The sequence below is a fragment of the Schistocerca nitens genome, chromosome 2, assembly GCF_023898315.1.
Source record: "Schistocerca nitens isolate TAMUIC-IGC-003100 chromosome 2, iqSchNite1.1, whole genome shotgun sequence".
In the NCBI taxonomy this organism is placed as follows: domain Eukaryota; kingdom Metazoa; phylum Arthropoda; class Insecta; order Orthoptera; family Acrididae; genus Schistocerca; species Schistocerca nitens.
The window spans coordinates 762,426,564-762,448,290 of NC_064615.1; the positions used below are offsets into that span (position 1 = coordinate 762,426,564).

Here is a 21,727-nt window from a genome sequence, read left to right on the forward strand (position 1 = left end):
AATCATATTTCGTAAGTCCAATGATTCGTGGTCCATCAGAAACTATTAATTACTTTTACAATAAATACAGTTCCATAAATCTCTCAAGGTTCTCGCAACTCCACCCTCTTCAACTCTAGAGAGTCAGTAAGTAAGTAAGTCAAAAGTTTCTTTTCTTTTCTTTTACGTAATTCAACTGTTCACAATAATGACTGATGTAGCACCATCACGATGTAAGGCACGCTTGCTCCTAGTGCTGGGCATGTAAGTTCTGTAGTGAGCGCGGCAACCACTTGCCCGCATCGATCAACCGTCCACCTTGTGGCATTCTGTTGACATACATCCACCCTGCGCACACAGAAAACCGGTGCGAGGTAGACACACTCACGTTTCTCACGCTCATACATAAAATATTGAGTGTTCGAGATGGTGGAAAGTGGAAGGTCTCTAGAATTTGCTTCGAAATTCTCGAGGCACTACTTATCCCTCCCCTTAGCTCGAACACTTGATATTTTATACATATTCAATATGTACATTGACATCATACTTAATAACAATCCACCTCTCTGAGACATTCAGCTACTCCATAATTCTAGATATATATATGTATTTTTCATAAATTCTTGAACTTCACAGGATAAGCACCCTCTTTCAATTCCACTCGTAAATTACTGGTGTAATGGACCCTTAAACATTTTATCCTTTACCCTTAATCCTTCATGCTACTCCTTCCTTTATTCATACAGACTAGTAATATCCTATACAGCTTTCTGTTGTCTGGAGGAACTCTGGAGAAAATTTATGAGCCTGGTCCTTCCAACATCCATAAATCTTAATAATGCTAGAGGCATTAAGAATTCAAACTTACCAGAATAATTCCTACCAAATACGTGATTTCTATCAGTATACCGCCCTTTGTCCCTTAGGAACAGTACTTATCCCTTACTTATGGGTTGAATCTATGGGTAACCTTTCTCCTATATTCTACGGTACTGGTCAATCCCCTCTACATCTACATCTACATTTATACTCCGCAAGCCACCAAACGGTGTGTGGCGGAGGGCACTTTACATGCCACTGTCATTACCTCCCTTTCCTGTTCCAGTCGCGTATGGTTCTCGGGAAGAACGACTGTCTGAAAGCCTCTGTGCGCGCTCTAATCTCTCTAATTTTACATTCGTGATCTCCTCGGGAGGTATAAGTAGGGGGAAGCAATATATTCGATACCTCATCCAGAAACGCATCCTCTCGAAACCTGGCGAGCAAGCTACACCGCGATGCAGAGTGCCTCTCTTGCAGAGTCTGCCACTTGAGTTTGTTAAACATCTCCGTAACACTATCACGGTTACCAAATAACCCTGTGATGAAACGCGCCGCTCTTCTTTGGATCTTCTCTATCTCCTCCGTCAACCCGATCTGGTACGGATCCCACACTGATGAGCAATACTCAAGTATAGGTCGAACGAGTGTTTTGTAAGCCACCTCCTTTGTTGATGGACTACATTTTCTAAGGACTCTCCCAATGAATCTCAACCTGGTACCCGCCTTACCATCAATTAATTTTATATGATCATTCCACTTCAAATCGTTCCGCACGCATACTCCCAGATATTTTACAGAAGTAACTGCTACCAGTGTTTGTTCCGCTATCATATAATCATACAATAAAGGATCCTTCTTTCTATGTATTCGCAATACATTACATTTGTCTATGTTAAGGATCAGTTGCCACTCCCTGCACCAAGTGCCTATTCGCTGCAGATCTTCCTGCATTTCGCTGCAATTTTCTAATGCTGCAACTTCTCTGTATACTACAGCATCATCCGCGAAAAGCCGCATGGAACTTCCGACACTAGGTCATTTATATATATATATTGTGAAAAGCAATGGTCCCATAACACTCCCCTGTGGCACGCCAGGGGTTACTTTAACGTCTGTAGACGTCTCTCCATTGAGAACAACATGCTGTGTTCTGTTTGCTAAAATCTCTTCAATCCAGCCACACAGCTGGTCTGATATTCCGTAGGCTCTTACTTTGTTTATCAGGCGACAGTGCGGAACTGTATCGAACGCCTTCCGGAAGTCAAGAAAAATAGCATCTACCTGGGAGCCTGTATCTAATATTTTCTGGGTCTCATGAACAAATAAAGCGAGTTGGGTCTCACACGATCGCTGTTTCCAGAAGCCATGTTGATTCCTACATAGTAGATTCCGGGGTTCCAAAAACGACATGATACTCGAGCAAAAAACATGTTCTAAAATTCTACAACAGATCGACGTCAGAGATATAGGTCTACAGTTTTGCGCATCTGCTCGACGACCCTTCTTGAAGACTGGGACTACCTGTGCTCTTTTCCAATCATTTGGAACCTTCCGTTCCTCTAGAGACTTGCGGTACATGGCTGTTAGAAGGGGGGCAAGTTCTTTCACGTACTCTGTGTAGAATCGAATTGGTATCCCGTCAGGTCCAGTGGACTTTCCTCTGTTGAGTGATTCCAGTTGCTTTTCTATTCCTTGGACACTTATTTCGATGTCAGCCATTTTTTCGTTTGTGCAAGGATTTAGAGAAGGAACTGCGGTCTTCCTCTGTGAAACAGCTTTGGAAAAAGGTGTTTATTATTTCAGCTTTACGCATGTCATCCTCTGTTTCAATGCCATCATCATCCCGGAGTGTCTGGATATGCTGTTTCGAGCCACTTACTAATTTAACGTAAGACCAGAACTTCCTAGGATTTTCTGTCAAGTCGGTACATAGAATTTTACTTTCGAATTCACTGAACGCTTCACGCATAGGCCTCCTTACGCTAACTTTGACATCGTTTAGCTTATGTTTGTCTGAGAGGTTTTGGCTGCATTTAAACTTGGAGTGAAGCTCTCTTTGCTTTCGCAGTAGTTTCCTAACTTTGTTGTTGTACCACGGTGGATTTTTCCCGTCCCTCACAGTTTTACTCGGCACGTACCTGTCTAAAACGCATGTTACGATTGCCTTGAACTTTTTCCATAAACACTCAACATTGTCAGTGTCGGAACAGAAATTTTCGTTTTGATCTGTTAGGTAGTCTGAAATCTGCCTTCTATTACTCTTGCTAAACAGATAAACCTTCCTCCCTTTTTTTATATTCCTATTAACTTCCATATTCAGGGATGCTGCAACGGCCTTATGATCACTGATTCCCTGTTCTGCACATGCAGAGTCGAAAAGTTCAGGTCTGTTTGTTATCAGTAGGTCCAAGATGTTATCTCCACGAGTCGGTTCTCTGTTTAATTGCTCGAGGTAATTTTCGGATAGTGCACTCAGTATAATGTCACTCGATGCTCTGTCCCTACCACCCATCCTAAACATCTGAGTGTCCCTCCTTGGTGCCCCTGCTCGCACAGTTTAGGTCAGCCTCTCTTTGGTCTGCCTATATGCCCTTTTTTCCCTTCACTAAAAGCAGGGTGCGCTCCCCCCCCCCCCCCTGCCCCCGCCCCCCTTTATCCTTTGTGAGTAGGCCCAATGGTTCATCACCCTAGTATGCATCTTCATGTATACTATCACCAAATATTATCCGGTAAAATTACAAAATCTACTTCAGTCTCCAACATTGCTCATTAATACTTTGTTTCATATCCTAGAGTCCTCCCTTACTTTTCAACCTCTCTACCATAACTCTATATACCATTTGTTACTTATCATATATACTGAGGTTGTAGGTTATCAGAGAATCCCACTATTCAACAAGTTGTCAAGTCCTTCTTATTTATATACATATATATTTTTAGAATTAGTCAATGTAGAACCATCACCTATAATACCATGTGCTCATTCTTTCCCATGTGCACATACTTTCCCCTACAACACTTGATGGTTCTTACAAGCTCTCAAATTGTACTTTTCTTGCCTGTGTCTTTGTGTTTCTTTGTTTGCATGTGTATGGGTAGTTGTGCAGCCTGATTCTTTGGCCTACTTATGTAAAATAAGTTGAAGGTTTTAGAAAACCACAGAAATTGAGAAGGGCTTCAGTGATAGAAGTGTGTGCATATGGAAAGAGGAAAAGATAGACTGGTACTCGAATGAAAAGTAAGAAAGGAAAAAATGGAGATGGTTGCTAAGATCGAAGAAGTTAAAGAAGATAGCCCGAAATACAGGAAAACCTTTCCCACCCCCCTTCCCCAGGATCCCTACTTTGCTGGCTGGTACTTGAGTGAGAAGCCGGAGGAGGTATGATGTTAAACATCTCCTACAGAACGGACATTCTCACCTTCACCTTTGAAGTCCCCGAAGAAAGATCTTAGCGACTCCTTTGGAACGGCAAATGGTGAAGAATCAGTTACATTTGTCTGCAAGGGTTGTCTGAAAGGTGTGGTGTGTGTGTGTGTGTGTGTGTGTGTGTGTGTGTGTGTACTGTTAGTCATGTTTGTACCTACACTATTCACCATTTCCAAAAGTGATACAAACCCTCCCATTTATCTTACATCTCACAAAAGGTATAAAATTATTCTATAAAAATAGAAAATTATACACTAAGATAACATAATTGTTTAGTCATTCAGTTTATCCTATTTTTCTTACACACATAAAGTACTTCATTCAGTTTTTGATGTCTAGATATTACTTTGCTTGAATAGTACCATGATATTACCTTTAGACTAGTACTATTTTCTATTTGTTTCATTCCATTTTTAGAGATCACTGTTCATTTGTGATTCTCTTAAATTAGTCACTATCATGTAGTCATATTCGATCACTTAAATACTAACATGATAGGATAGTTTAAAAGGTTATGAATAGATTACAGAATAGTTGAAGATTTGAAGGGAATTTGGTGCAGGAAAACTAATGTGGAAGTAACACCGAAAACAACTCAGGAACCAACGGTCATCACTCCGCCCATTAACACAGAATGTTAATGTCCCTGGCAAATATACCACTTTATACCCTTAACATTATATTTCCCTTTTCCTTCTGTTGTAGGATCCATTAAAAATAAGGTTTTTGGGTGGATTACCAATTGTACTTGGTAAGGCCCCACATACTTTTTAAAAAAATTATGTGTTTCTTTCTTCAGGACATAGCTCTGAACATGCTGTTTTACTAGAACTAGGTCATCAACCTTATACTGAGGTTCAATAGTCTTCTCGTTATGTTTACTTACTCATTGTTGTGCTCTCTTAACTAAGTTCTTAGCAACTATTGTTTGATTCAGTTGGTAATCAGTAGTAGGTTGTTCTGGCCAAGTAAAGCATTTAATAAGAGGTTCACCTAGAAAGGGTTTACCAATTACTTCCAAAGGTGTTAGTCCAGTTGATAAATGTGGTAATTCATTTAAAATAAGCTCAAAGTCTCTAATTTTTGTTGCCCATGACACATGTTCCTTATAGCAGCATGTGCGGCATAATTTCGCAATTTCTTTCATAACCCCTTCACATGGGTTAGAAGATGGATTATAGTTGGAGATTAATATTTGATGAATATTTTCCCAAGCTAGAAATTCTTTAAATTCATTACCAGTGAACTGTGGTCCATTGTTGGAAAGGAACCACTTTGGTTTTCCTACCTCGAGAGAGTATTGTTGTAGACAGTGTATTACCATTGGTGTGTTTGCTTTCTTAATAGGGTACAACTTAACATACTTCGACCAACATTCTGTGAGGACAAAAATGTAAGCCAGCCCTCCATTTCCTTTTGGAATTGGTCCAAAGAAATCTGCAGCTGTAAGATCATGTAACGCTTTAGGAATAATTGGATACATTTTATATTTAACGTGAGTGTTATCCTCTTTTATCTTCTGACAACTTTTAATGACCGATGCTATTCTATGTCCTAGCTTTTTAAAGTAATAGAACTTATTCATGTGTGAAATACATTTCTTTATACCGAAATGTCCATACCCCTTATGAATGCACCACACTAACTCGTCTTCTACTAAATTCGGTATGCATAAATGCCAATGATGAGTTGTCTTATTGTCTCTCCGGAACAAATTATGTCCTATAATCTTCCACTATCCATCTTGATTAGGAGGCAGTGAGTTCCTAACACACATAGTGAATATATCTGTAAAATAAGGATCATGTTGGATGTTATTTGTTATTTTCTGAGCCAATTCTTGCACCTTGTTAAGTGGATATTACAACATTAAAAAATTAATCACAAATATTACGCTAGATCCTTTTGTACGTTTTAGTTCTTTTATGCCTACTGGTAGCTGAGACAAAGCATCGGGTACAGTATTCTCAGAACCCTTTATATACTGGATTTTAATGTCATATTCTTGAAGAAACAACATCCGCTGCATCAATATACTATTAGTAATCGACTATTCATTAAAAATGACAGAGCCTCGTGATCCGTATAGAGATATAATTTAGACCTCCATATCAGTGTTTGGAATTTTTGTATACTCCATACTATGGCCAATAATTCTTTTTCTGTGGCTGTATAATTCAATTCATGTTTGCTGAGACTCTGGCTAGCAAAAGCTATTGACCTATGGTCTGTACTTTCTAAACCTCATGCGCCTTGGAAAAGTTCTGCGACTATACCATAGTCTGATACATCAGTTGAAATCTTGACTGGTTGACCCCTCACTGGATGGTGCAGTATCAGTGATTCTGATAGTGCCCGCTTTACACTTTCAAATGCATTATGTGCCTCTTGGTCCCAACTCCGTAGTATTCCCTTCCGTAATAAACGCAAAAATTGAGGGTCGTTTAACTCTTGACTTGTATATAGCATCTGTAATACCCTCCATTCCAAGAAAGCCCTTCAATTGTCTTATGTTTCTAGGTGGTGGACACTCCTTAATAGCCTCTATACGTTCTGATCAGGCTTAATTCCTTGTACACCTATGATGTGTCCCAAAAATTTTAGCTCTTGCCTTGCAAAATGTGGATTAGACAATTTTATTGTAATACCTCTTTCCTTAAATCTTTTTAGGGTTTTTCCCAAGGTCAGGCAATGCATGTCCCAGGTGGGTGATGTTATCAGTATATCATCTACATATATGATTAAGTCCTTTAATAACGCTCTTCCTAATGCTTTGTCTAACACACGTATGAATACTGATACCGAGATATTTAGTCCAAATGGTAACACATTAAAATAATAGGATTTCCCATCAAATAGAAATGCTGTATATTTCCTTTAATGTGGATGTCACAGGATTTGCCAATACCCAGAAATGCTGTATATTTCCTTGAATGTGGATGTAACAGGATTTGCCAATACCCAGCAGTCAGGTCCATTGAGCTAAAATACTGCGCTTTCTCAAATTTGGATAGTAACTCATTGATGTTAATAGGTTCATCTCTTTCAGTTTCTATGTGTTTATTTATGGTGCACACGTCCAGTACTAGCCGCACACCTCCTGTAGCCTTTTTCATTACTACCAAAGGATTATTTATAACACTCATACTGCGTTCTATTATTTTATTGCCTATCATTTTACTGATCTCCTCCTTAACCACTACCCTTGAGCTTACCAGTATCGGCTATGGCTTACAAAAAAAATTGAGTATCATCTTTGATCTTAAATTTACATACATAGTCACTAATACTACCAGGACTATCAGAAAATACCATTTCATATTCTAATAGGATTTTGGTTAAATCTGATTTTTGGTCATTGATTAATATTGGGGATTCATTCACTTTATTTTTTATGTCAGCTCGATGTGATGCATGACCAGCGTTTTCCATCTCTGGTGACAATTGCGCTGTCACTGTTAATTGTAAATGCTGGTGATTAGTTGTTTGTTTATCAATATAACTGTCTATTATAAACTTAACACAATATTTATCCTCACTTAATCCAAAATAAAGACAACTCTCTTCAAAATTCAATATGACGTTAAATTGTGACAGCTGATCTAGGCCAAATAATACCTCTCTATTGTTATCCACCACTAAAAGTGACTGACAAAATGGGACATTCCCAATGTTGCAGTTTACCTGAGTCTCATGTTTGCTCTTTGTTCCCATAATACCTACTATGTTTACTCCTGTTACTGGTAATAGTGGGAAGTTATGTTTAGTTCTTAATATATTAAAGAATCCACTAGAAATAAGTGACACTTCACTACCAGAATCAATAAATATATCGACTTCAAAATCTTCTACTTTTCCAACTATAATCGGTTTTAGATTAATTGTAGTTACGCCAGGTTCCTCAAGTAGTAATCATTCTTTTGTTGGTACTTTATGTGTAAAGTAAGCATATTTATTATGAGGTAGGCCTTCTAATGTATTTCCACAACCTGGGCCCTGGCCCTGGATCCAGATAGCACAACGTTTTCCTCATTTTTGGTAATTACTGGCTGGTTACCGAATCGAGGTATTAAATTTCCATTTTGATCTCTATTATTACTAGGTACAAATTCTTGTGTAGTTACTGGGCCTATATTCGAAGGTGGATGTCTTTTTTGATAATTATCGTTACCACTATTCCGACTATACCAGTGTACTCTAGCCAAATTAGTTTCAAGTCTTTTAAAATTGCTATTGCTATTATTATTATTATTATTATTATTATTATTATTATTCCTTCTGTAGTTCTGATTCTCATTTTGATGCATGTTCTTATTTCAGTCTTTATTTATTGCATCTACAAAAGATAATAATTCTTCTACTGTCTTCCACCCGCTACATAATATGTCTTTCCTGGCGTAAGTGGGTAATCACCTTATCAAAATTCTTACCAATCCCTCTCCCTCTATGGGTTCATCTAAATATTTTGCCCTTGTGAAATGCCAGTCAAAATATTTTTTCATCGTACCCCATGTATTGTTGTAATACTATGGGTCCCACAAATCAGATATTAACTCTTCTTGGGCACTTGTTGACCAATACTTCTCCTTAAACCTTTTCTGAAAGTCTGCCCAAGATGAGAAATTCTCTATATTCACTGTGCCCCACTCTGAGGCCTCTCCTAGAAGGTAACCTACAGCAAATTCTATCTTTTCTTGCATCTTCCCAATTCTTCGGCAAGACTTGATTAAATCGTTTCAAGAAATGAGTTGAGTGTACGTCTCCATATGGTTTAAATTTGGGAAATTGTCTGGAAAGTCCAGAACGTGCTCCCCATTGTAAATCTGTCACCACCTCCCTAGCCAACACTACATTCGGAGAAGCCACCCTTTTCCTATCTTATCTTGTATAAGTTTAAACTCTTTCCACAAATTGTCCATGCCTCTCTTAGTATCATTAAGTTCTGAAGCTAAATGTGATGGAACGTTGTCTGGGTTCACCTTCTCGGCAACTTTTCGGTTGATTATTTCCTCTACCTGTTCCTACAGATCGCTTATATTTATGTTGTCTGAGGTTGCTAGCTTTTCTTTAAAATTTCTCTCCACATCATCAATTCAAGTGTTGACACCTGCAATTTGCGATTAGGAAATAGGGATCAGCTTATTCTGTCTTTCTACGCTATCGTTAAAGGTATGTAGTCTTTGTTTCACTGCATTACACACACACTGAAGTGACCCTAATTTTTCATTAAATTCAGACTCTATATTGTTACGCTTACCTTCAATATCAAATTCTAATTTCTGGGTCAACTTCTAAAATTGATCATCCTGCTTTTGGCTAAAATCCGTAAACATTTGATTCATTTGGACAGTTAAAGAATTACTTAATTCATTCTTTAGGTCTACTTGTAAATTTTCCATTTTATCATTTAATACATCAAACTTAGAATTTAAAGCTTCACCCTGTGCTCTCAGTTTTTCACTTGAAGTTGCACTTATTTCATTTCTCATAGAAATAATTTGAGCAGTTGAAGCTGCACTCTGGCCATCTATTTTTTCACTTAAAGTTGTACTCAGTTCTCCCAATGAAGCATTTTGTGCATATAGTTCTTGTCTTAAAGAAGCTGAATGTGCTCTCTGTTCTTGTCTGTGGTTATCTAATTTAAGGCTTAGTGCTTTAATTAAATTTGCTACCTCAGTCCAGCCTGGCATTTCCTTTGTTACAGTCATTGCCATGGCGGCTGGCTCTGAATTTTCCCCAACTTTCTGAATATTATCCACCTCTATTTTTCTTCGACCTAGTGATCATCTAACCTAAAATACAATATTGTGTACAATAAATACACCCACAGTTTATTGTCCTGCAGTTCTTTCAACTTTACCAAACAGTTCTTAGTTTTCGCTTGCACATCATAAAGGTCTAGGCTGCATCGGTGACCAGGTGTAGAATCGGCACCAGTTAACAGCACGGGTACCGGCAGCGTTGAACATTGGTTGCAGTGTCGGCATCGGCGAGCGGACGCGAAGTCAGCAATGGTGAACAGCAGTTGCAGTCAGCGACGGCGGCTGATTTTGGTGTCGTTGGCAGGATACTGCATTGACGTCGGGTGGGTCGACATATGTGTGACGACTGCTTACTTCCCCACTGAACTATTCTCTTGACATCATTACTTTTTCCCCATTTTATATTGTGTTGCATTCGCAATTTTCTTCCTTTGGTTTATTAGACACCACACAATTACTCGAAACGGTTTCTCAGTCTTGTTACTACTGGTTGCTATGGCAACTCTCAATATCTTCTTATCTCAATATCTTCTTATCTCAATTTACTTCAAAAATTCCTCCTTTTCGAGTCCTGATCACATCGGTTGCCACATTCTGGCGGTTTCCTGCAACTAGAGGAAGCAGTGTGGTCCTTCAAAGTTGAAAATGTAATCAGTCCGTACGTGTGGTTCTATCTACCTGCCTGCCAACAGTGATCACTATCTGACATGTCCTTATGGGTGGAGCTCTTTTTATGATTATCAGTGTATAATCATAATCTGGATCTGTTATTTGCTTTCAATTGTTTTCTTCTGTCATAACATGCTTCAGAATTTATTTACACCTGAGTCTAGTGTAAATGAATAACAGGTTTTGCGTACAGCTGATTTATTTCTCTACAATTATCAGCCATCTTCAATCAACTTTTGATGCAATGGCTATGATTAACCAAGGCAAATCCAAGATCAAGAGAGAAGCAAGTTGTGGGAAAGGATAAAAAAAATGACAACAAACAGCTGACATCCAACAACACTGATAATTCACACTTGAGAAGGAATCTCAACAATGTTCAAATTGGAAAAAAAAAAAAAAAAAAAGGCAGCAAATGACAAAATGAGGAAAAAGAGAAACTGAAAAATTAAAATACATGAAATGACAACAAGCCAACGGCCTTGCCGCATTGGTAACACCGGTTCCCATCAGATCAGTGAAGTTAAGCACTGTCGGGCTGGGCAAGCACTTGGATGGGTGACCATCCGGTCTGCCGAGCACTGTTGGCAAGTGGGTTGCACTCAGCCCTTCTGAGACAAACTGAGGAGCTGCTTGATTGAGAGGTATCGTCTCCGGTTTCAGAAACTGACATATGGCAGGGAGAGTGGTGTGCTGACCACATGCCCCTCCATATCCACATCCAGTGACACCCATGCGCTGAGGATGATACAGCAGCCAGTTGGTACTGTTGGGCTTTCAGGTCCTGTTCAGGACGAGTGATTTTTTATTTTATTTTATTTATTTATTTATTTTTTATAACGATGTGGAAAGGACAGATTGCTACTTGCCGTATAGACAAGGATGGCGGGGATAGGGAGGAGGTATGAGCCAGGAGGTCGAGGGATAGCAAGGTATGGGTGAGAGAAGCAGCTAGTGCTGCCTGGGAGAGCATTTAGGGGCTTGGTGAGGTCAGGATAAGGCTGTTAGGTGCAGTGTTTGGAGACTGTGCTGGGGTGGGGTGTGAGAAGGAAGGGGGGGGGGGGGGGGGGGACTGAAGAGCTGAGAAGTAGAGAAGGGGAAAGCACTTGTAGATTTGTTGGCAGGGAAACAACATTTGTAGTACTGGCAGCAGAGTAAAGAAGGGGATAGGTAGATATGAGGAAGGGTGTAGCAAATATTTAGGCCAGGGGAGCTCTGAAAACAAAGGACATGTTGTAGGGAGAGTTTGCAGCTGTGTAATTCAGAAAATCTGGAGTTGGTAGGAAGTATCCAGATGCCACAGTCTGTAAAGTGGCCATCAAAGTGAAACACATCATATTGGGTGGCATATCCAGGAATTGGGTTGTCCAGCTACGTGTTGGCCACCATTTGGTGGTGGCCATTCATGTGGACAGACAACTTCCTAGTTGTTATGCCCATGTAGAAAGTGGCACAGTGGCAGCAACTAAGCTGCTACATCTCACATCTGCTTTCGAGGTGGCCCAGCCTTTGATGAGGTAGGAGATGCCTGTGACAGAATTGGAGTACGTAGAGTGGGAGGGTGTGTTGACAGACCTCACATCTAGGTCCTTTGCACTATTATGGCTTGTGAGGCACCCACCTCCATGGGTGAGACTGCTTACGCATGCCAGTGCAGTGGCATTCGAACCAGAGGTAAACTGGTTCGAATCTCGGTGGTGAATGAAATTTTCACTGCCAGTAATTAGCTGGCAAGGGCAGACAGGTAGTACCATAAAGTTTCTGCCACCAGTCTCTGTGCCAGTGTCCTGAATTCAGTTCAAAACTTCTTCATGTTTGGAAGGTTGTATGAACTACGAGAGGCAGGGTTCATTGATGGGACTAGGTTGGCCTTGATTAGAGAGATTAGTGGCCGAGAAGTGTTTCCATGGCAAGGATTGGGAGAAAGAGTGTAGGTCTTTGAAAAGTCCAGCATGGTTAAATTTAGGTGTAGGGTGATGGTGTAGCCTTTGGATATGACTGAAACTTCTGTGGGTACGAGGAATTTGGTGGAAAAGTTAACAACAGTGTTCCAGAATTGTTTCAGCTCTGGATTTAGTGGAGTTTTGGTAGCATGTTTTGGGGGTGTGGCAAGTTGAAAAGGTTAGGCAGGCATTGTCCGAGTGCTATGAGGGGGTAACGAGGAGGCACACTGAATAAGCTAGGAGTTAGTGGTGCCCCAAGGTGCATATAGGATGTCTGCAGGTTGTATAAGTTATGGCAATGGTGGCTGGAATGCTCTTGAAGTCGCTGGAGAGCAAAAGATTCAATTTGAGAGATGTGATGTTTATAGTAGGGATTGCATAGTAGCAGTATCTTGCAAAGGGAGCAAAGATGGTTACTTGCTTCACCTTGTCATCCTCAATTCTGTGTTCCATCTTCCTGGACATTGACCTCCTCCTCTTCTCTGATATTTCTATCCATACCTCTGTCCACATTAAACCCACCAACCACCAACAATACCTGCATTTTGATAGCTGCCATTCCGTCCACACCAAAAAATCTCAAATCCCTCCCATACAGTGTTGCCACCCAGCGACAGTGTATCTGCAGTGAAAAGAACTCCCTTGCCCAGTGTGCTGGTGGTCGCAGAAGGGCTTCACAGACAAGCGCCATCCCCCCGCAGACCTAGTCTGCAAACAGATTTCCCATACCATATTGCCTCGCACTCTCAATTGTCCCACGACACCCATGAACCAGCTACAAAGGAATGCCTCTCTCATCACATAGTACCACCCCGGACTGGAACAACTGAACCACATCCTTTGTCAGGGCTTTGATTATCTATCATATCAAAGATCCTTCCCACCCATCCCAAAGGGGTGTTCTTATCTTCCACCAAACCTACACAGAATCCTAGTCCATGCCTACACAACTCCCAGTCCCACCTCCTCTCCTCAGGTGTCATCCCTGTGAAAGGCCCAGGTGTGAGACCAACTCAATTGAATCACCCAGCACTTCCTACTGCAGTCCTGTCACAAGCTTATCTGCCGTGTCAGAACGGGGTCACCTGTGAAAGCAGCCATGTTACATACCAGCTCTGCTGCAATCATTGCACAGCTTTTTATATTGGTATGACTACCAACCAGCTGTCCACCAGGATAAATGGCCACCGCCAAACTGTGGCCAAGAGCAAAGTGAACCACCATGTGGCACAACATGCAGCTGAGCATAAATTGCTTGATTTTAATGGCTGCTTTACAACCAGAGCCATCTAGATCCTTCCCTCCATCACCAGCTTTTCTGGACTGCACGGATGGGAGTTACTCTTACAACACACTCTCCACTCGTGAAATTATCCTGGCTTTAACCTTCAATAACCTGCTGTCCCCACTGTCTCCACCCAACAGTTTCCAATCCCCCTGTCCTATTACCTCCTCCTATTTCATGTCTCCTCAGCCTCATTGTGCACCACTCGATGTCAACACACCCATCAGTTTTTGTCTCTGCTCCTGTCCTCCACCACCCTCCCCCTCCTTTCCCACCTCCCTGCCCCACAGCCTCCCAACACTGCATCTGTTGGCCAACTTGTCCTGCTACCTTCTAGTCCGTGCATGCTCTGCCAGAGAGGGCTCTTCTTTCCCCCAGCCCATACCCTACTATTCCTCCACTTTCCCTGCCCCACTCCAGAGTGCTGCTCTTGTTCAATCCGACAGTACTGGTGCTTGTTGAAAAGCCTTACGTGTACACGAGTGCAGGAAAGATGCCTCTCCTTCTGCAACCTGCGAATTTTTTTGTATTTAGTTGTAATATGTTACTGCTGATTACTATGAATAGTGGCCTTTACTCAGTTGTTACAAATACTTACTGTACGTGCGTTATGAGTGGCCAGTGCCTCAGGTTTTGGAGTGACTTTTCCTTTGCTCTGTCATAGAGTTTCATTGTTCATTATTTCCATTTCTACTGACAAAGGACATACAAAGAGAATTTTAACCTATGAAAATAAAATAGTTTTCTAAAATGTATATGTGTGTTATATCTACTCTAGTTGGCTTATTTTAATGGTTTGTAAGGCAGATATTTTTCTCTTGTCACAAATACTATTAGTAATTAGTGCAGTGTACTGAAGGATTTATAGTAGCTGCTTCTCTCTACTGGTGTATTACTTCCTAGTTTATATTTCAAGGATGAATGTATGTATGTAAACATACTGCAAATATTCGAATACAATGCAAATAAAATGTACTAAATCAAATGGGAATTATTTGTTGAGTAAGCCGTAAGATGCATTTGTGACTATGAAAAACAAATATTATTTCATCTCACTACTCAGCCTACAACATAAAAAGAGGCAAAAATATAGAAGTTACTTAATGTTGCTTGTCAGTTAATTGGTGGCATCCATCTACAAGTACATCTACATAGATACTCCGCAAGCCACCGTACGACACGTGACGGAGAGTACCCTGCACTACTACTAGTCATTCCTTTCTGTCCCAAGCACAAATGGAGCAAGGGGAAAATGACTGTCTATATGCCTCCATATGAGCCCTAAATTTTCATATCTTATCTTTGTGGTCCTTACACCCAGTGTATGTTGGCAGCAGTAGAATAGTTCAACACTCAGCTTCAAATGCAGCTTCTCTAAATTTTCTCAATAGTGTTTCCCTCCAGGGATTCCCATTTGAGTTCCTGAAGCATATCCGTAACACTTACATGTTGTTCAAACCTACCAGTAACAAATCTAGCAGCTTGCCTTGGAATTGCTTCAATGTCTTCCTTCAATACAACCTGATACAGTTCCCAAACACTCTAGCAGAACTCAAGAATAGGTCACACCAGCATCCTGTATATGGTTTCCTTTACAAGTGAACACTCTTTCCTAAAATTCTCCCAATAAAGCAAAGTTGACCATTCACCTTCCCTACAACAGTTCTCACATGCTTGTTCCATCTCCTATCGCTTTGCAACGTTACGCCCAGATATTTAAACGACTTGATGGTGTCAAGCAGGACTCTAATAATACTGTAGCCGATCTTTACCCTACTCATCCACATTAACTTACATTTTTCCACATTCAGGGCTAGCTGCAGTTCATCATACCAACTGGAAATATTGTGTCAGTCATCTTGTATCTTACTACAATCACTCAACTTCGATGTCTGCAGCTCGTGGTCTAGTGACTAGCATTGCTGCCTCTGGATCACGGGGTCCTGGGATTGATTCCTGTCCGGGTTGGAGATTTTCTCTGCCCGGGGTGTGGGTGTTTGTGTTGTCCTCATCATTTCATCATCATCATTTGTGACAGTGGTTAGATTGTACTGTGTAAAACTCCCTGGGGCACTCTTGACAATGCACTTGTCTCTGATGAACACTCACCGTCACGGACAACATACTGGGTGCTATTATTTATATAGCTGTGAACTTTACGAACTTATTTAATTTGCTCATACATATGCTAACAGCCTGCAATGGGGCACCATGTCAAATGCTTTCCAGAAATATACAATCTGCCTGTTGCCCTTCATCGATAGTTCACAGTATATATCATGTGGGAGAAGGGCAAGCTGTGTTTCGCACAAGCAATGCTTTCTAAAACCATGCTGTTTTGTGGACATAAGCTTCTCAGTCTCAAGAAAGTTTATTATATTCAAACTGAGAATAAGTTCAAGGATTCTGCAGCAAGTTAAGGATATTGATCTGTAATTTTGCAGGTCCAGCTTTTTTTACACTTCTTATATACTGTAGTCACATGCACTTTCTCCATTCACTTGTGACTTTGTGCTGGGTGAGAGATCCACGATAAATGCAAGCTAGGTAAGGGGCCATTGCTGTAGAGTATTCTTTGTAAAATCAATCTGGGATTCCATCCAGACCTGGTGACTTATTTACCTTCAAATCTTTCAGTTGTTTCTCTATGCCATTGATGCTTATTTACTGTGTTGTCCATATGGGGTCTGTCTGATGGTCAAATGACAATATGTTTGTACGATTTTCCTGTGTAAGCAATTTCTTAAACATGAAACTTAAAGCTTCGGCTTTCATTTTGCTGTCTGCAACTGCCACACCAGACTGGTCAACAAGGTACTGAGTGGAAGCCTTAGATCCACTTAGTGATTTTACATAAGACCAGAATTTCCTCAGATTCTCTGCCAGATCTTTTGTCAAGGCATGACAGTGTTGTATGCATTGCGCATAGGTGTTTCCACAGGCACAAGAATCTCTACTAACCTTCACTTTTCATCATTTGTGCATTCCCTTTTGAACTGAGAGTACAACAGTCTCTGCTTTCTCAGTAAATTTTGTTGTTAAACCATGGTGGTTCTTTTCCACCCTTTATCCACTTACTTGGCACATAACTCCTCAGACCACGATTTACAGTCTGCTTAAACTCTGCCCTAATTCCTCTACATCTATCTGACTGGAACTAAGTGATGCCAGTTAACTATCTAAGTGAGATGCTAATAACTGCTAGTCTACTCTATCTAGCAGAAAAATTCTCCTAGTCTCCTTGACTGATTTATTAACTTTTGTAGTCATAGTTGCTACAATGACATCATGATTGCTAATCCTCATTTCTATACTGACATTGTCGATAATGTCTGGCTTGTTTGTTGCGCAAGCTCTAAGATATTTCCATAGCGTGTAGGCTGCTAAGCTACCTGCTCAAGACAATTTTCAGAAAACATGTTCAAAAGTATTTTGCATGACTGTATGAATCGAGTGGCCGGTAAAAATATCCAACAGTTAACTTGGTTTCACTGTTATATGCAGCCAAATAACTTCAATGTCACACTCTACTTCGACCTTGCTAAAGACACTATTTTTGTCAATTGCAATGAAAACTCCCACTCCTATGGCCTCTAATCTACCTTCCCAATAAACATTCCACAACTTGCTAAATATCTCGTAGCTTTCCACTTTTGGTTTCAGCCAGGTCTCGGTCCCAAGAATAATTTGGGAAATTTATTACGAATACTTCAACAGTTCACTGATAACATTATGGCAGTCAATGTGTCTTTATTCTGAATGCCATTTGACTTTCCTTGTTACATATTGCCTGGTGAGTGTTCATCAGAGCACCTTGGACTACTGCCTAGACTAAAAAACCCTCATGTGCACTCCACAACTACTCTGGTACTGGAGTGGCTGTTTTCTTTGGGTAGTGCACCCTTAACTTATCAAGAGGAATCCTACAAATCCCCATACTTTAATGCAGGTGTAGAAGTGTGCAGCGAAGACCATCACAGAGTCGACAAAGGCTTTGGTTGAGACCCTCCTCTCGGCTCCAAAGCAAAGGCCCCATATCGTAAGTATTGTCACTGATTTCATGAAGTGGGAACCAGTCTGAATAGGAAATTTTCTTTTTTGCTAAAAGTAAAGCTGTTCTTGACCCAAAGGTTTGTTCGAAATCTACACTGCGGCGCTAGGTGTAGTCATTTTGAATGTGGTATACCCTTTCCTTTCTCTGACCTGATTCACACAGTGAGCTGTTGGGGTTTTTTAGTTCAGTGTAAAATCTCATCCCTAGTATAACCTGATCATTCTACATATATGAGGCCATAATGAATGTATTGTTAATTATATTTCCCGGCAGAAAGATGTATGCAGATCAAGTGGAGATTGAATCTTGGACTTTTCAAGCTAAATTGTTTTTAAATGTGCATTGGTTCATTGTAATTAACTCAGTATTGTGGCCTGTCAGTACTGCCAAACTACTGACAGATATCATTGGACTAATAGTGATAATCTATATCTGTACTATTTATATAAAGACAAATCATCTGTAATTGTTACCAAAAATCTCAAAAATTTACTTTAAATTTTTACACGATACTCTGATGAACATTCGGATGGACATAGGCAGCATATTTTAATAAATACAATGTAGAAATGTATAAAAAATTTATACAGGAAAAACGTTGCTACCAAAAGTGTCAAAAAGTGCTTGACTGGTTTACGTCAAATTTTTACAAGAGACTCTAAAAAATATTCAGATGGACATAGGCTTTATATTTTTAATGAACTTAACATATAAATATATATTTAACACAGAAATGGGAAACATTGTTAGCAAAAATTCAAAGTTGTGGACAGGTTTACTTCAAATTTTTACGTAATACACTAGTAAATATTCAAGCGGACATAGCCTATATATTTTGTTAGATGACAGTGTACACATTTTCTGTTAAAACTGACTGTTAGAAAGAAAATGCTGTACTGTGAAAATATGAAGTTTCGTTTTCTTACTTGCAGTCAGTTTCAGCTAGATAGGAAGACATGTGTAAACCTTTAGACAAATAGTTTCTCATGTATATATTCTTTCTCCTTACATTTAATTTCATTCAAAAATTGTATACACAGCAAAGTGTCATTTTGTTTCTTTCTTTGCTGTCAGTTTTCAGGAAACGTGTATTTACAACTTATCAGGTTATGATTAAAATTTTACTATGGAATCAGAATCATCAAATATTTTGTAATGCTACCAATTAAATGTGTGTGAAGTACTGACATTGAAACTATTGCCCCCACAGATCTTGCAGCTGGGAGAGGTCTCTCTCATGCCCTTTATATCAATGGTCCCATTCAGTTTACCCATTCATTTTAAGTCTGTTCAGTTTTCATAAAGCTTTCATTTGCAATAATAAGAAACAAGGCACAAGGGCAGAGGGAATGGTAAGAGGACAGAGAGGCAAGGGAGGACATTGACAGAGAGGGCGGAGGGAATGGATGCAGAGAGGGGAAGAGGAGAGAATGGACAGAGGGGGAGGGGGGAAGAGGTGATGCACAGAGAGAGGGAGGGGAGGGGAGGGGCAGGAAATGATGGACACTGAAGGAGGTGAGGTGGGCAGAAAATAGAGGAAGCAATTTAGAATGCACATCTGGTTCTCATACATATTCAGCAGTTGTGAAGCATTGTTGGGTTCGCTAGTTACTATACAAAATGTTTATAAATTAGTTACGCAAAAGCAATCTTTAATTATGGGAAGGGTAAATAAGTTACAGAAATGTTTGATACTGTACTGAATGCATTATATCTTCAATTTTTACTCCCACTTAAAGCTATTAGTTACTGATGTTTCCACTAAGTGGCATGTGCAAATGAGTTATTCTAGCAGCCGTCATGGTGTCATGTAAAGGTGCATAGTGTGTGCAGTGTTATTTATGGTTTCATGAATCCAAATCTGCTGCTACAGTTCAGAGGTAATTCAAGGCTAAATACCACAAGTTACCACGTCAAAGACAAGCTTACATTGATTGATACAATCATTTCACCGAAACTGGTTGTGTATCACATAGGTCGCCAGGTCAGGGTCAGCCAGCAGTCTGTGACACAGCAACTGAACATGTTCAGCAGTCTTACAAAAAGTAGTCACATTGAACATTTGTAAATAAAACTTGAAGGTATACTGCATTTAGTGTCATATCAAACATTTCTGTAAGTTATTTATCTTTTTCACAATTAAAGGTTACTTTTGTTTAACTAATTTGTAAACAGCCTGTATACAGTAGAAATGTAATATACTTCACTTATTGTTGTTTTACTCCTGATTAAACAGGATAAATCTAAATTATTTTCTAATATTACCTGATAACATGTTTTTTTTCTCAAAGGTTTATGGCAAAAATATTTGAGCGGCAGTGTGAAATGAACTTGCAGTTCAATAGAGAGAAAGAGAGAATGCTGGCACTCACAAGTGAAGGTGGAGACAAGTCAAATGCTGAAACAGTCCGTAACTTTGAGAGTATGAGAAAGAGAAAGTGTAAAACATTTGAAGTTACTCCTCAATCCAAGAGACAAAAGAAATCCCGTGTTAAGCAGGAGCCTGTAAAGGATACTGATAGAAACTTACAAATTTCAGTTGCCAAAGAAAATGAAGTGCCTGTACCTAATTTTGGAATACCTTCATCTCTGGAATCTCCTGTTCAGGCACCATCTTCATTTTCAAAAGAAAGTTCAGATATGGCATCCTCTGACACACCACAAACAACTCAGGAGATTTCATGCCATTCTGTAAATAGCAGTTCATCTGTAAACTGTACAGAACAGAACACATCATTACAATTACAGCTATCATCATTGCCAACTTCTCAAGAAGGAACTGTTTCTTCTGAGAAGCTTGATAATACAGAAGAAATACAGAACTTGATTTCAGGATGTACATTACCACATACCTCCACTTCAAGTCCTGCACTGGGAAGTCCACTGTGTACAGGACAAACATTCCCATCTGAAAGTTCAGTCTCATTCCTGACTTCAGAACTAACACCAAGTAAGGAAGATGATCCAGTAGTGACCAGGAAAACAGTATCTGACAATGGCATTGTCGCTGAGATCACAGAGTCCACTGCAGTCAGACATTTACCAAGGTATGTACAGTAAGGAAATATTTCATCAGTATGACACTAAATTTACGAGGGTTGAATGAAAAGTAATGCCTCCACCTTCGGCCAGCCGGTATGGCCGTGCAGTTCTAGGCGCTTCAGTCTGGAACTGCGTGACCGCTACGGTCGCAGGTTTGAATCCTGCCTCGGGCATGGATGTGTGTGATGTCCTTAGGTTAGTTAGGTTTAAGTAGTTCTAAGTTCTAGGGGACTGATGACCTCAGAAGTTAAGTCCCATAGTGCTCAGAGCCATTTGAGCGTCCACCTTCGTTACTGGGTTCGGATGGAAATATTTTAATAAATCAAATGCAGAAATAATCCTTAGAATGTGATCTTTAATTATCAATATGCACTTTTCCACATAATCACCAGCCAGTTGGATACATTTCTGCCAATGATGAACAAGGTTTCTGAAGCCATCACGGAAGAAGTTGACATTCTGTTCCCGCAGCCACAGTCTCACAGTTCTGTTGTAATGGTTTACCCACATTTCATCTCCTGTCACATTTGAATGAAGAAAGGCCTCACCTTCATTCTCGTAATGTGAGAGGAGTTCCTGGGAAATTTCAAGTCTATGTGCTTTCATTTCAGGAGTTAGCATCCGGGTTACCTTTCATGCACAGATCTTCCGATATCCAAGCAAAGCAATAATGTGACCCCACACATTCTTGTGAAATGCCAGTTGTGATTGCAGTTTCTCTCTGAGTGATACGACAATCGTCCT

General features: G+C 40.0%; 1 protein-coding gene across 2 annotated transcripts in view; it reads left to right on the top strand.

The window, feature by feature from the left end:
• Positions 1-21,727, top strand: part of LOC126236994 (general transcription factor 3C polypeptide 1) — a 351,606-nt gene that overhangs the window by 103,055 nt on the left and 226,824 nt on the right. For both annotated transcript variants that reach the window (XM_049946720.1, XM_049946718.1), the window contains exon 9: positions 20,233-20,988. In XM_049946720.1, the coding sequence (XP_049802677.1) occupies positions 20,233-20,988 (756 nt within the window). The remainder of the gene's footprint in view (positions 1-20,232; positions 20,989-21,727) is intronic.